The sequence below is a fragment of the Ipomoea nil genome, unplaced genomic scaffold (genome assembly GCF_001879475.1).
Source record: "Ipomoea nil cultivar Tokyo-kokei standard unplaced genomic scaffold, Asagao_1.1 scaffold2144, whole genome shotgun sequence".
NCBI classification, from domain to species: domain Eukaryota; kingdom Viridiplantae; phylum Streptophyta; class Magnoliopsida; order Solanales; family Convolvulaceae; genus Ipomoea; species Ipomoea nil.
The window spans coordinates 1610859-1627486 of NW_017618572.1; the positions used below are offsets into that span (position 1 = coordinate 1610859).

At 37.5% G+C, this 16628-nt stretch overlaps 1 protein-coding gene and 1 long non-coding RNA gene across 2 annotated transcripts; one reads left to right on the forward strand and one right to left on the reverse strand.

Moving 5' to 3' along the window:
• The first annotated feature begins 8077 nt into the window (after positions 1-8077).
• LOC109148753 lies at positions 8078-8974 on the forward strand. The gene is made up of 3 exons (XR_002048865.1): positions 8078-8141; positions 8351-8461; positions 8560-8974. It is a non-coding gene; the product is annotated as an uncharacterized LOC109148753 (long non-coding RNA).
• A 468-nt stretch (positions 8975-9442) lies between these two features.
• On the reverse strand, positions 9443-12660 carry LOC109148747 (receptor like protein 30-like). The gene is made up of 2 exons (XM_019296472.1): positions 9756-12660; positions 9443-9675 (listed from the first exon to the last, which is right to left on the reverse strand). Exon 1 carries the CDS (start codon positions 12513-12515, stop codon positions 9756-9758), a length of 2760 nt encoding a protein of 919 aa, XP_019152017.1. The 5' UTR covers positions 12516-12660; the 3' UTR covers positions 9443-9675.
• Between the last annotated feature and the right edge of the window lie 3968 nt (positions 12661-16628).

Sequence of the window (16628 nt, forward strand, 5' to 3'; positions counted from 1 at the left end):
GCTGTGATGGACGAACCTTGAATCACGCAGTCTCTTTGAAGAAACGTAGATATAACACACAGAAGTTTTATAGTCATTACAACTCACTGTAACTTGACACTATTATGGCCATGTGTCCGTATCCATTAATGAGCACATAACAAGTAAAGCCCAAACTTGTTTGAAGCGGCCACACTTCATGCTCACAGAGGCAAATCTTTTATCTCATGCACTGCATCTTGCATTTTTTCAAATGATCAGTTAAGAGTAAAAACTCATCCCTACAACAATGCAGAACCAAGCATCACCTTTTCTTTGGATACAATTTTAATTAAACTTTTGATGCTTGCAAATCACAAAATGAAATACTCATCTACATTGAACTCAAGATCTAACGTAATAACTTAGACGTGAGTTGAGATTTCCTTCACTTGCAATTTTAATTTAGGTTTTCCGTATCCCTTCCGATGAACCCTGTCCCTTGCAAGGACTCTTGCAAACGGATCCGTTAAAATAAACTGGGACCATACAAAGTCCAGTGCTACAACGCCATAACTTAGGATCTCCCGCTCATAGCTATATCTCTTGCCTATGTGTCTTAACTTGCCATTATAACTTGTTGTTATATGCTTTGGCCAGTGTAGTAGTGCTGTCACAATGTACTAAAACTGGTGACATCGGTTTTGGCCAAACCGAAATCTAAATAATCAAATTCCTTAGTCAATCAACTTCTTGCATGTCAAAGCCAACGTAAGAAATTCAGATGCCGTAGTTGAAAAGACAACTTTGCTTTTAGAAACCCATAACACAACACCTCCTCCAAGTAGAAATATCCATCTACTAATTGAGGAACAAGTTTCATGATTAGACATTCAACTGGCATTATAATATATTTCTAGAATGGAAATTTCTATTAAATATACTAAACCATAATTAATGATTTTATTCAAAATATCAAAATTTCTTTTAATCTCATCCACTTAGCCAACTGAACATGATGATAGATAGAATTTTAATATTCTATTAATGAACTGGAGAAATAAAATATTCAGATCAATTAATTATACTAGAACCCACTTAATAGGTTCCTAGTCAATAAATATTTATATCCTGCAAATTCTACAACCAAGAATTTCAATCATCATGTTGAACTTATTAGCAGTGAGGACTTCTTAAAATAAAAATTCAACCTCCTCCATTTGAGACATCATCAACTTTGGAGAATAAACCTCCTCCATTCAAAGAACATCAACTTTGGAGAATAAACCATTTTGATTTTAAGCTTTTTACTTTTCATGTTTCTTCTAAACTGAAGAATCATACCAACTTAAATCATAATCCATGATTTAAATTTAAACTTTCTTTTCACTGCTAATTGCCAGCCATACTAGATAAACTAGTAAACTTTTTGACTTTCAGAATTTTAACGCATTCTCAAAATGAGAAACTTTGTGTTAAAGGCATTCATAAATTTTATGAATTTCATTATGCATGCCTCTGTTAGTATTATTATTATTATTATTATTATTATTATTATTATTATTATTATTATTATTATTATTATTATTATTATTATTATTATTATTATTATTATATCTTTGTAATATAGTTATGTGATGTGTGGTGTGTAGAGTGTTTAGACTATTAGTCAGGAACAGTTAGAGAATAGTTATTTAGATATCTCTGTATTCTATTCTCCAGTTAATCAATGAAGAATTATCTCTAATCTGGTATCAGACGACAGGTTATCAGAAAAAAAATCCAAATTCTTCTTCCTCCACCGTGAAATCTCCCCCCTTACCCGATATGTTGACGAATTCGTCCGAGCATACTCTTTCCGCCGCCGGTACACCCACGCCGGCCGCCGATAATGCTCTCGCTGGTGCACATCATTATGTCACCATGAAACTCACGTCCAAAAATTTTCTATTTTGGAGGATGCAGCTTCTTCGTGGCCAAGAGCTCACCGGCTTCGTTGACGGAAGCCATCCCTGCCCGCCGGAGATGATCCCGGCTCAGTCCACTGGCGGCAGCTCCACGTCGGTCACGCCGGCGACCATGGTTCCAAACCCGGCGTATCATGCCTGGGTAAAGCAGGACCAAACGATAGTCTCACTTCTCATCTCTGCGATGTCGGACGAGGTGCTGCACCTCGCTCTCGGACGGGACACCTCCGCCGATATCTGGGCTGCCATATCCTCTGGGCTCGGTTCCACCAGCGAGGCACGGTGCATCAACCTCCTCGGGCAGTTCTAGCAACTGCGACAAGGCAATGCTACCATCGCCGACTACCTCGCTCGTGCCGGAGTGCTTGTTGAATCGCTCATCCAGGCCGGGCGACCGTTGTCACTCATAGAGCAGAACCTGTATGTAATTCGAGGCCTTCGTCCGGAGTTGAAGGCCCTAGCCACTAGTCTCACGGCGTCCGGCGCCTCAGTCACGCTGTCCAGCCTGTCGGATTTTCTACAGGCTCATGAATTCATCCTAGTGGATGATTATCTGAGCGTTGATGGTGCGGCTTCTCACACGGCACTGTACGCCGGAACTGGCCGCGGCGGAGGCTCGCATGGCGGAGGTGGTCGCCACTCGTCGAACCAGCATCGCGGCGGTGGCGGGCGTGGAAACCGCGGCGGGCAGCAATAGCGAGGTGGACGTGGTGGACGTGGCGGTCCTTGCTGCCAAATCTGTCGGTCGCACGGTCACTCCGCTATCTATTTCTACAAACGGTACACCACCCAACCACTGGCACAGGCGCATGTGGCAATTTCCGGCGATGCCCCGAAAGCCCCGCACTCCATTCCGACGGACAACTGGTATCCCGATACCGGTGCGATAGCCCACGCCACTCCGGACGCTGCGATGATGGGGCAGTCCGATGAGTACACTGGTTCAGATGTGTTGCGGTGGGCAACAGCGCAGGTTTGGAAATTTCACGAATCGGTCGAGAATCAATCTCATCCGAGTCTAAAAGTTTACAATTAAATGATATATTACATGTTCCCAGTCTTTCAGTCCCATTGTTATCTGTTCATAAATTTACTGTAGATAACAATGTCTTTTTTGAATTTCACAATAATTGTTTCGTTGTGAAGGACTCCACAACTCGGGCGGTTCTGCTTAGAGGTTCTACGTCGGGCGGGCTATACAAGCTTTCGGTGTCTCGGTCCAGTTTTGCGTTCGTCAGTTCCCGGGCTACTCCCACCATATGGCATCAAAGGCTTGGTCACCCACACAAGCAAGCTTTAAATAAAGTCTTACAAGTCTGTCCGGTGTCACCAAATAAAAATGAGCAAATTGAGTCTTGTAATTCGTGTCATCTTGGAAAATCGTCTCGTTTTAAATTAGATAGCGTACCACGAACTAGTCAAAATGTATTAGACTTGGTGTTTACTAATATTTGGGGTCCTTCTCCAGTAATATCAGTTAGTGGTTTTCGTTATTTCTGCTTGTTTGTAGATTATTATTCGGGATTCTGCTGGTTTTATCCGCTTCGGGTAAAATCAGATTTATATAAAGTTTTTGAAGTGTTTCGTGTATTGGTAGAGCGCCAATTTTCGCGCTCTATCAAATCTATCCAGTCTGATCTAGGGGGTGAGTACCGTAAACTCTACAATATTTTCCAAACTCTCGGTATTAATCACCGTCAATCTTGCGCTTATACGCATGAACAAAACGGCAGAGTAGAGCGGCGCAATAGACATATTGTCGAAACAGGCCTTGCTCTACTCGCCGGAGGCAAAGTTCCTCATGAGTATTGGGACTACGCCTTTGAAACAGCCACCTGCCTTATTAATTACTTACCCTCTTCTGCTCTAAATTATGAAAGCCCGTACACAAAATTGTTTAAAGTCAACCCCCCATACACTTTCCTTAGAGTCTTCGGGTGTCGCTGTTACCCACATCTACGCCCTTACAATCGGCATAAGATTGAGTACAGGACTACCCCTTGTGTCTTCCTAGGTTACCCTGTTTCATTTAGGGGATATTGATGTGTAGACTTGACTAGTGGAAAGACCTACATCTGCCGTCATGTTCGTTTTGACGAATCTATTTTCCCCTTTGCTACAGGTTGTCCACAACAAGTGATTACACCACCGTTACTACCATGGGCGGTTGTACTTGTGGCCCAACCACCTACCGCAACGATAGTGCCTATATCTACTAGTTCTGACTCCCCTAGCGGTAATCCAGTACCGCTTGCACAGGAGCCCCCACAGCTGGCTATTACTCACACCGCTCCAGTCAGAACACGCAAGGCCCGAACTCAGCCTCAGAGTCGGGACCATGTCATGCGTCTTCGGCACATGACGAGGGGCACGAGTGAGACTTTTCATGCCTTAAACGCCGTTGCTGACCCGACTTGCTATTCCCAAGCAGTGGGACATACTCATTGGCGTGAGGCTATGGACCAAGAGTTTAATGCTCTTCTACATAATAACACTTGGCGTTTGGTACCACCGCAACCCCATATGAATATCATTGGCTGCAAATGGGTGTTTCGGACTAAACGCACGACCACCAGGTCCATTGAGCGCTATAAGGCTCGTCTGGTAGCCAAAGGGTTTAACCAGGTAGCGGGTGAGGACTTCTTTGACACTTACAGTCCTGTGGTTAAACCGACCACGGTCCGCCTGTTATTCTCTTTAGCTGTATCACATCAGTGGACTCTACGTCAGCTAGATGTCCATAATGCCTTTTTGAATGGGCATTTAGAGGAGACCGTGTATATGAAACAGCCTCCAGGGTATGACGACCCGACTATTCCAGGGCATGTATGTCACCTGCAACGGTCCTTATATGGCTTGAAACAGGCACCGAGGGCGTGGTTTAAACGGTTGCATGACTTCTTATTATCTACGGGATTCATATCATCCAAGACCGATGTATCACTATTTTATTATACAGCAGGGGCTTCCCGGGTGTTCCTTTTGGTCTATGTAGATGATATAATAATGATGGGTAATGACTCCAAATTGGTTGGCACTTTGTTACAACAGCTAGCTACAGTGTTTAAAATTCGTGATCTTGGCACACCAGGTTTCTTTTTGGGCATTGAAATGGTTTCATCAGGGGATAATGTGATACTCTCACAACGGCGTTATATGTCAGATCCACTAGGGCGGTCCGGTATGGTTGACTGTAAACCGCTTTCCACGCCTGCAGCTGTGACGAAGTTAGTAACACCGTCTGATGAGTTGTTTGATAATCCTACGCAGTATCGCCGTGTTGTCGGCGCGTTACAGTACTTAGCTATCACAAGGCCCGATCTCGCTTTCGCTGTCAATCATCTCTGTCAGCATATGCACTCCCCCACAACAGAACATTGGGGTCTAGTAAAGCGGGTACTACGCTACATTAAGGGGACAATTGATTACGGGTTGCGGCTAACTCCGTCATCCTCATCTGGCATTCACGCTTTCTCAGACTCCGACTGGGCTGGCTGTCCTATAGATCGGAAGAGTACCAGTGGTTTTGTAGTTTTTCTGGGTACTAATCTTATTTCTTAGCAGTCAAAGAAGCAACGGACTATGGCTCGGTCTTCCACAGAAGCAGAGTACAAAGCTCTGGCTGACGTCTCCGCCGAGGTGACATGGGTAGTCTCTTTATTACGGGAGCTTGGGTTATACTCTGGGGGACCAGCAACGTTGTGGTGTGATAACCTAGGGGCTACCTATCTGTGTGCTAATCCCATCTTTCACGCCAGGACAAAACATGTGGAAATTGACTATCATTTTGTACGAGACAAGGTCGCTTCAGGAGAGTTCGTTGTCAACTATGTTTCGACTACTGATCAGCTAGCTGACATCTTCACCAAGCCGTTATCCACACCTCGGTTTTGTGCGCTATGTGACAAGCTCAATGTTGTATCTTTCACACCTTGTGCTTGAGGGGTGTGTTATTATTATTATTATTATTATTATTATTATTATTATTATTATTATTATTATTATTATTATTATTATTATTATTATTATATCTTTGTAATATAGTTATGTGATGTGTGGTGTGTAGAGTGTTTAGACTATTAGTCAGGGACAGTTAGAGAATAGTTATTTAGATATCTCTGTATTCCTATTCTCCAGTTAATCAATGAAGAATTATCTCTAATCACCTCATGCATAAAACTTTCTGTATCATGTCCTTTCATCAGAAATATACCAATATATTTTCAAGGCTTTCTGCCTTTAATAGAAAATTCACAGAATATTTTCAAAGGCTTTCTCCCTTAAACAGAAATATATATATAACATAATATTTCAAAGGATTTCACAAGGATAAAATTATCCATGTGCTTAAATAATCAATAATTCAATGCATGACATTGAAATTATTTCCAACTTACAATCATTAAACATTGTAACCATGCAAAAGAAAACAAAAAATTGATAACACAAAATTAATTCAAATTTGGCAGATTTATAGCACCTCAAGATCCAACATATTATACATGTATCTTGTATATTATGCATGCAACTGTGACAAAGTCTCAATATAAAAAATATTTATACACATGCATAAACATATCCTTGTATTTAACAGATTATGCAAAACTCAAAAGAATCTCATGCATATCTTCAAGACATGATACAGAACTTAACCAGTAAGTAAAATAAAACTTACGTACCTGACGAGGCCGAGACAAATATATAACGATACTGTACTGATCTCATCGTGTAACTTGTATCTGCCTTGATAATCCATCTCTTCCGGCCTTTGATGCACTCAAACCACTCACCCCACCGTGGGGAGAACATCTCTTCTCATTCCAAATAAATCATGGCTAATAAAATGATTTATTTATATAAAATCATTTTCACATCTCACTAATCATCTTGGCATAATTTGATATGTACATGATTTTGAGTGAAAACGGAAATGAAACTTCATAGCATGTATGCAAACCACATGTACAACATGTACATAGCATGCCATGAACACCATGCAAAACTGCACGGAAATCTTCTTGTACAATAAACAATGACAAACCCAAAATTGATTTCTGTCATCCTCTCACCAACAAATTCAGAATCTCATTCCGAAAATATTACCGTGATGAGAACTTATTCTTCCATGCCTGGCATCTTGCCTTCAAAACTTTCAAGGCAAGACCAATGATCAATGGTTTATAAATTTTAAAGCTTATAGATTGTTGGAAAAAGGTGCTTGTAATTTGTAATACATTTGAAATACAACAAAATACAGAAAACAACATGGAACAAAAACTGAATCATTTGATATCTTCAGGCGTGTAATCACTTTCCTATAAGCTTTAAATCTCCCTCTATAAAAGCAACAAGGTTCAAGATTTAATCTTATGGGATACAAGAAGATGAATGAAATTCTTAAGTTGCTTTGTTTAAGAATTTCCTATAGAATTGTAGAACTGTGAAATATCAAGATTAATGCAAGTTTATTGCATCGTTATCTTCAGATGTTTCTCCAAAATATTTATAAATGAAAATATGACTGTTGGAGAAGTTACATGGTAATTTTCTGCAGTTTTAAAAACTTATCTTCCATAAAATATATCTTAAATGATATATTTATCATAAGAGAATATTAATTACATAAATCATGTTCAACATGAATATATATGTAATTATGAACCTTTGTAAGGTTGTGAACCGCATGCAAATAATTGTGCAAATTATAATAATATAATCATTATAATTTTCTAGCACACTTTTGCATACAAGTTTGGGAAAATTGGAAGTTCATGTGCTGTGCAATCATTTTTCAAATGAAATAAACAATTCCCCTATATTGGGAATAACCCCCCAATGTCGGGAATAACCCCCCAATGTTGAGGAATGATCCCCCAATGTTGGGAATAGACAAAACCTTCCAACAAACTCATTCTCCAATTAACTTTCTACCAAACTAAAATAATATTCATATCTCATCAACTCCAAATATTATTTTAAGCTTTCATGGTAGTCCATCTGAAATATTAATCTTCATTACTATATAAATTTCCAACATTTCTCCTCCATTTATATAGTAAAAATTAATACTATACCAAGATAAATCCAAAACTCATGCATAAATGAAAGTGTCTTAGAGATTGAACTTTCACATAGTATTATATGCGTTACATTAACAGCTTGAAGCTTATTGCTAGAGCACACCAGCTGGTTATGGATGGATATAACTGGGCTCATGTAATAATTAGTCTATAAGCAAAGCTGCGTTTACTTCACTTTTCCATTATTTTTTTGGACCCTAAATTTTCCATTTAAAAAATTATGTTTTTCCGAATTCTCTGTTTTCCTTCAGAAAAATGGAAAATTTCTCCATGCCCATTTCTAAATGTAATTTTCATTAGGGAGAATGAAGAATGAGATCCATTTACTTTAATTTGGTTTTGCAGGAGCAGAAGGTTGTTACCATATTCAGTGCTCCTAATTATTGTTACCGATGTGGAAATATGGCATCCATACGGGAAGTTGATGACTGCAACAAAGGACACACTTTTATTCAGGTCTCTCTTCCCCATCCTTAGCTTTATCTAAAGGATATGAGATTGTGTAATGAAATATTGAGTCTGAAACTATATATGGTGATTATATTATATTGCAGTTTGAACCAGCTCCGAGGAGAGGTGAGCCAGACGTAACCCGAAGAACACCAGATTACTTTCTATGAACTACAAGGTTACGTTGCACATCAGATGAGTCTCCTACGAATTGAATGGCTGCTTAGGAATTGAATTGACGGTTATAATTTTGCTATATATGGTGGGATGACATAAAGCATGTAGAAATGGCAGCTGAAGCTTTTTAATTCTGTTATGTACTAATCTTACGGATCGAGATACAATTAAATGAAGTAATTGAAGATGGCGAGACGACAGTGCTGCTTGCTTAGCTTGTACCATTTCATGCAAAGCTCGGTTTTGTTCTTTTTTCTTGCATGTTTTTGTTGTGTATTGTAGTAGAAGGAATGAAGGATGATCATTTTCTTAATATTTTTCTTTTATAATTTTTGTTTTTCCCTTTGTGGTTGCATTCTGTAGAGGGAGGAATATTATTAGCTTGTCTTAATTTCAGTTTGTTTAATAATTTGCGCTTTCCCTAAACCAGCTCTTCTGCTATTTTGTGCATTAATCTTTCCATTGAACGGTTCCCCCAGCCACATACTATGCACTCATCAATTGTTTTACCATGAATCAAGATTCACCATGCACATTGTGGTTTTTGTCTAGATTATATACATATATTTATGTATCTTTAGTTAACAAATTATGTACTTGTTGTAATTAATATATTATGTATTCTGCAGTTGACAAATTATATACGTTCAGTTTATTTATACAAATTATAGGTTTACAATGTATTTCATGCATTAACTGAACTACTCTTGTAAGTTGTAATCATTAACCTTAATCAGTGATTATTATTATCAACTATTGAACATGCAGTCCTTCAGTTTTCAATCCCAAGTCTACAATATAATGGTTATAAGTAGCAACTTATTGAACATGTTATTAATTGCAAACCAAAGTGCATTAAACAATTAGCTATTTTTCAAAACATTTTACTATTGAGAGAACATTTATTGCAAATTGAAGTGAAGCATAATCTAATATATCATTACATGAACATATGAGAAAGTGAAATTTATTTAAACTATCTTATCTACTAGTGTTGAATTTGAAGTGCAATCTGTCCTTTGCATCAAAGTAGAGTTAAAGCCCTGAAAACAGTAACCCAAAATCAGTTGTAAAAAAAAGAAAGATCTTAAGCAAAAATATTTATTAATGACACCGCCCATACCTAGCTTCTTCTTCTTCCATTCCTTTGTGTCTTTGACCTCTTTCTGTTCTTCAATTTCCTCAAAATTCTGCATCCTTCTTCTTCAACAAATTTAGTAATCCAATAAGGCTTTCGAGTTAAAAGCATGAGACTCCCCATTACCATTCCAAAAACAACGCCACAACCATAGCCCAACAACACAACTTTCCAGGTACAACCATCTAAAATGCTCACATTGTCTTCTTGATGGAGCACTTCTAGAGTAGGTTGTTGAGATGAGACACCATTCCCACAGTCTTTTGTCATTGGATATCCACGTAGGTCATCATTCCCTTCGTAAGAACCCTTATCAAACGTGTTGAATTGATTCCCCTTGGGTATGCATCCTGTAAGATGATTATGAGAGAGTTTGAAAACACTGAGAAATGTAAGAGGTGCCAACTCCTTTGGAATTTCCCCAACAAGCCGATTTGAGGAAAGGTCTAATGATTCCAACAAGGATAGTTTTCCCAAAGAATGGGGGATACTACCACACAACATGTTGTGCGATAAATTCAAACCTCGGAGGGAAAGAAGTTGTCCTATGGCACTAGGAATTTTCCCTTCAAATTTGTTACTTGAGAGATCAATGGTGGTGTACACAGTCAAAATTTTTTCAAAATTAAGCTGGCTTCCTTTCCACACCAACACTAAAGAGTCTGTGTAGTAGTTTCCATGATCCCCAAAGTAACTTGGTGGCTTTCTATCTTCATCGGAGTTTTTCATAGCAGTAAAGCTCTTGAACAACCAAATCGGAAAATTCCCAGTAAACTCGTTGTGAGAGAGATCAATGATCTTTAGTTGAGAAGACAGGTGTTTAGTTGGTGAAGTGGTTATGGTGCCATAGAAGTGGTTAGATCTCAGACTAAGTACCTGTAATTTTGGGAGTGTTAACAGCCACTCGGGGAATATATTGCTCAAATTGTTTTTTCCAAGATCAAGAACTACCAAATTAATACAACTGGCCAAGGATCGTGGAATTCTTCCTTCCAACTTATTTCCTCTCAAATTAAGGGTATGTAACTGATTTGCTGTGGAAAAAGTTGAAGGAATGGAACCACTGAATTCATTGTTATGCAGGTCCAGTACCTCCAAAACCTTGCTAGAATTTTCAAGACATTGCGGGATTGCACCACTTAAACTGTTGTTGGCCAAGTCTAGAATTTGAACATTGCTCGAATTGCATACAGCCAAAGGCATCTCACCACTGAATTTGTTTTGTGATGCAAAATAATATGTTAAGAAGGGAGATGATGGAATAGGAAGTGGCCCTTCTAGCAAGTTGAATTGGAGATCAATAATAGCAATGGAATGAAGTTGAAATCCTTCCACACTAGTGAGGTGGTTGTGGGATAGATTAAGATACTTCAATGTGTCCTGCCAGTTTGACCAAGCCCATTCTGGAATTCTTCCTTGTATTTTATTGTTGGAAAGATCTAGTCGCCCAAGGAACTTTGAATCTCTTAAAAAATTCAAATTCGTCAAATTGCACGAGACTAACCTCAAGACAATGAGGCTTTCCGACCAACTAGTTGTAGAGTTGGTTTTTCCATTGGAGACTACTGACAGGCGGTTATCAGATAGATCTAAAAGTGTAATTCTTTTGTGGTTTGAGAAGATGTTGAGCTCTACAGTACCGCTGAAATTGTTGGATGAAAGATCAAGGTAGAACATATTCTTATTTTCTGAAAGTGATGTTGGAATGGGTCCTTGGAGTTGATTATAACTGAGGTCAAGTAAGTACAGAGTAGAATGATTAAAAAGCCAAGAGGGTACTGTTCCATAGAGTGAATTGCTTGAGAGTTCTAAGACCTCTAGATGAGTAATGTTTGTGACGGAGGACGGAAATTGGGCAGTGATGTTGTTATCAGAAAGAAATAAGTTTTTCAACCTCCAGAGCTTTATAAACAAATCAGCAATGCCACCTTCCAAATTGTTATCAGAAAGGTCTAATTCTGTGAGTTGCTCAAGATCTAAAATAGTCTCTGAAACTTTACCACTTAATCCACAGTTTGCTAATCCCAAAAACTTAAGTCTGCTAAGATTCCTAAGAGATTCAATAATCTTTGGAGGACATCTAGTATAGCTGAGATCCAAATATGAGAGAGACAAACTACTATTCCATCTGGTGCTTGGAAAGTGAAATGAGAGATTTTCGTTGCCATGTAAAAAAAGTTTTTGCAAATTTGGGAGGTGAAAGATGTTTGGGGGCAAACTTCCTTGTAATTCTGTGTAAGAAAGACTCAATGTTGTTATCGATGAAGAGACATTAGGTGGTATAGATGAATGGATGGGTATTCCATCAAGAACTAATTCCCTTAACTGTGTTGTGTTTAGAAGGAGAAACATGAAATCATGATTTCCAATTTCTAAACGAGAATAATAGTTCAAAGAGTCACCTAGATCAAGAGAAATTAAGTTGGGAAGATATAAGATTTCTGAAGGAATTTGACCTGACAATCCTGAGCTTGAAAGGTTGAGATGTGTCAGATAAGAAAAGTGTCCAAATTTATGTGAAATGAATGACCCATCGAATTGATTCCATGCAAGGTTTAACTTTCGTAGAGAAGAGAGGTGAAAGAGAGTGCTATTGGAATCAATTTTTCCTTGAAGTCGACTGCAACTGAGATCAAGCTCAATCACTTGGCCTGTGGACTCATCACACGTAACTCCATCCCACAAGCAGCAATCGATGCTACTATTCCAAGAAATGGTTTTTGGATAGGAATTCAAAGAAATCATGAAACAATAATCTAGTGGAGTGGTATATATAATAAAGGATTGTTTGAAATGGAGTAGGGCAAGACGTTGATCATTTTGGCACAAAGCATATGCAGATAAGGAAACAAAGGAAAATAAAAAGAGGAGAAGGATTAGAACTTGGCTACCCATGGTCATTTGCTTATATTTGAAGTAAAAAAAAGAAAAGTTGAGAGGCAGTAAGTGTAAGATTTTATGAAAATTGGCATCGCTATTTATAGATACGGTTTTTGCTTCAAGGAATGGGAAGGCTAGCAAGAGTTAAAAGACTTCTATTTATGAACCCACTTTTTGCGAAGGGTTAAAAAGACTTTAATAGAACAATGAAATAGCTAGGTTTGAAACTCCATACAGAATTTTCCCTTTTCCTCATGAACAAAAACTTGCAATTAATTAATAAAAGGAATAGAAATTAAAAATGTCATATCATGAAAAAAGAAAAAACTATATGGTTAACAGAAAGTAAATTACCATAGTTGCATCAAGTCTTTTCACTGACTTGGAAATTTTAGTTATTTGAGACTTTGATAGGGCGTTTGGTTGGAGGGGGAATTACGTGGGAAATGAATTGCAATTTCATAGGAGATGAATTACTGAGAATAAAGTGAGAATTTAAATTTCAGTGTTTGGTTTACAAGAATAGAATTACTAGGAAAATTACTAGGAATTTCAATTCCAATGTTTTGGTATACATGGGAATTGAAAGGGAATAAGTAGTATAAAGTCCAAAATGTCCATTGTTATTGACTTATTATGGTATTAATTTTAGATTAAAAAAGTGAGGGGTAATTTTGTTTCATCACTAACTTTTTTTTCTTCCTAAAATCTCAGGAATTAAAATCCTAGGGAAGACATGGGATTTTAATTCCATGAAAATTGGGGAATTGCAATTCTATGAAATTGCAATTTCTTCCAACCAAACTAAGGAATTTTATGGTTTTTGGAATTATGTGGAATTATGTGGAATTAAGTGGGAAGGGAATTTAAATTCCCTCCAACCAAACGCCCTGTTGAGTAGTGTTAAATTCTGTAGATCATGATTAATAAGATAATAAAGAAATGTGTGTTAATGTGAAAAGAGAACAGAAAACCGGAATACAAGTAAAAATTTATATATGTATAACATTTATTTTACTCATTAGAATTGTAAAACCATACGCCAACTATATGTTATGGTATGATATGTCATCACTATTATCATTCTAAACGAAAGGTTCTGTAAGTCGTTGTTGGGGATTTTCAGATTTGGGGGATTTGAGGCTGGTCGCTGCTGTGGACGGAGGGCGTGGAGTGAGCAGAAGGAGGAGCCGCGATGGACGGAGGACGGACGGAGCTGTGTTCGAAGCTGTGTTTGGAGCCGCGATGGGGTCGATTTTCAGACGGCCGGAGGAGCTGTGGTCGTTGTAGGTGATTTTCATATTTGGGTCGATAAGAAAGAAAAAAAAAAAAATCAAATCCACGCCACCGTCTTTAAAGGGTGCCACGGATTCCATTTTTATTATTTTAATAATAAAATATCCGCGGCACCTTCTACAAAATGTGCCGCGGATACCCATGTTATTATTTTAATAATTTAATATCTGCGGCACCGGCCTGTTTCTAGTTGGTGCCTCAGATTCCCCTATTATTCTTTTAATAATATTATTTTCGAGGCACCTTTACCTGATTGGTGACGCGGAAAGTTTTATAATTTCTTTTCTACAACACCTTTATTGTGTAAGTGTCGCGGAAAGTGGGCGTCCATTCCAAATTTTGTACTAGTGATTGTAGCCACAATTAATATGACAATAATGTATATTCTTTGTGTTAATGTGAAAAAAGGTAAAAGAAATAATTAATAGTTATATTAATTGAAAATACCAATTCAATTTACGTGGGCATGGGAATTTTAGCATGGAGATGGTTGTTAACCTTTAATTCACATGCCACAATCGACATGGCAATAGTGTGAATCCGGATCAACGTAGAAATGTTAATATGAAAAAAAGTGAAAGAAAGAATGAATAATTATATTGATTAGAACTAACTCAAAACGTAGCTCAAGTGATAAAGAATTTTTTTTTAATTTTTTTTTATTTTATGGAATGATACTAGAAATAACATAGGTTCAATTCTCACAAGTGATAATTTTTCTTGTGGTAAAGTATTACATTATTTGTTCTCAAAATTATTACGTTTTTCCTTATAAGTAACAAATAAATATTTTATTCCTAATGATTTAGTATTACATTTGCTAATATAAGTATTACATAAGTATATTGACTCCGCCCGGTTTGACTTATCTCACGGTCTCACACAAGTGTGACTCATAATTATATTGATTGAAAATAACGAGTGAACTTATGTGTGCATGAGAATTTTAGTCATGGAGGTTGTTAAATTTCAATTCACATGCCACAATCAATATGGAAATAACGTGACTTTACAGTTAATGTGGGTTAATGTGAAAAGGTAAAAGAAAGAAGGAATAATTATATATATTGACTAAAAATACTAAATCAAATTATATGTGCTAAGAAATTTTAGTCACAAAGGTTGTTAAAACTTCAATTCACACGACACAATAAATATGAGAATAACATGACTTTTCAGTTAATGTGGGTTAATGTGAAAAGGTAAAAGGAGAAGGAATAATTATATTGACTAAAAATACGTACTAAATCAAATTATATGTGCTAAGAAATTTTAGTCACAAAGGTTGTTAAACTTCAATTCACACGACACAATAAATATGGGAATATCATGACTTTTAAGTTAATGTGGGTTAATGTGAAAAGGTAAAAGGAGAAGGAATAATTATATTGACTAAAAAGACGTACTAAATCAAATTATATGTGCTAAGAAATTTTAGTCACAAAGGTTGTTAAATGTTTGCAGTATATTTCTCAAGCAAATAATACCCGAAGTATCGAGTTATTGATCCTCAAGGAAGTAAGGCGTATTAAGCACTAGCTACTAATCTATTCTTGTGAAGCTAATCCTAATGAATATCATGGGTAGTTGATTAAAATAATTAAAAGAAAACAAAGTAACATGTTTGTGAAAACCATAAAGAAAGAATGAGATTCCTAGGACTCAAGTATTTAATCACCTAGTGTCAAACTTAGAACAATATCGAATCTGGGTTCAAACAAATGTGAGAATGCAACGGGGAAAAAGTTACTCTCGTAATCTCTAACCTAGGTGAATATTCACTCATGTGGTATAAACACACAACAACAAAAGAGCAAGCATTCATAATAAATCCATAACTACTACCATCTCCCGATGTGCAATAATCAAGAATTAAACTCCTCAACCAATTTGCTATCTCCCAAGGTGCATCAGTTAAGTGCAAGTGTGTGTGCCCTAAAATATGCCTAACTCCCGTGATGACATAAAGATAGCTATGAAGCAAGTAATTTGGACCCTAAACTACTTGCAACAACAACGTAAAACACAATTGCAACACAACTATAAAACCCAAATATAAATATATTAAAGCATTAAAGAACTAGGCACATAAGTTCATAAATACTTGTTCCCAATAATCTCTAAAGTAAATTAGCCACACATGGCTAATACGCAATACATAGCAATTATTAAGAGTTTACAAATAATCTAAAAGAGTACAAGAATTAAACCAAGTGATTCTCCCAAATCTCTTTTGCTTTCTTCTTGCATCTCAAGACAACTTGTAGCACTCAAGTCTCTTCTTTCTTGTCTCTAAAACTGAGCATGATGATTTAGGGTTCAGGGAAGGCATCATTTTATAGTGGGAATCAAGTAGGTGCAAGTTTGGAAGTTTCAGCGCGGGGTTTGGAAATTGCCGAAACACAAGCTCGGCAACTCAACTCGTCGAGTTATGGCCTTTGTCACTCGAGAGGCTACTGGACAAAGTCAACGCGTCGAAGAAATGGTTCGACGCGTCGAGTGGTATTAAGCTGATGGCCAAACATTCTGTCCGATCTCGACGCGTCGAGAGGCACGGTCAACGTGTCGAGTTCGGCGTCGAAAACTGATGCGTCTCGGCTACACTTCTCGATGCGTCGAGTTCGCTGAACTCGAACATGTAACACGTACCCCAAAATTTTTTTTACCCAAAATATATTATTT

Excerpts from the sequence above, each read along its gene's own strand:
- LOC109148747 (XM_019296472.1), bottom strand. The coding sequence starts at position 12,515 with ATGATTTCTTTGAATTCCTATCCAAAAACCATTTCTTGGAATAGTAGC.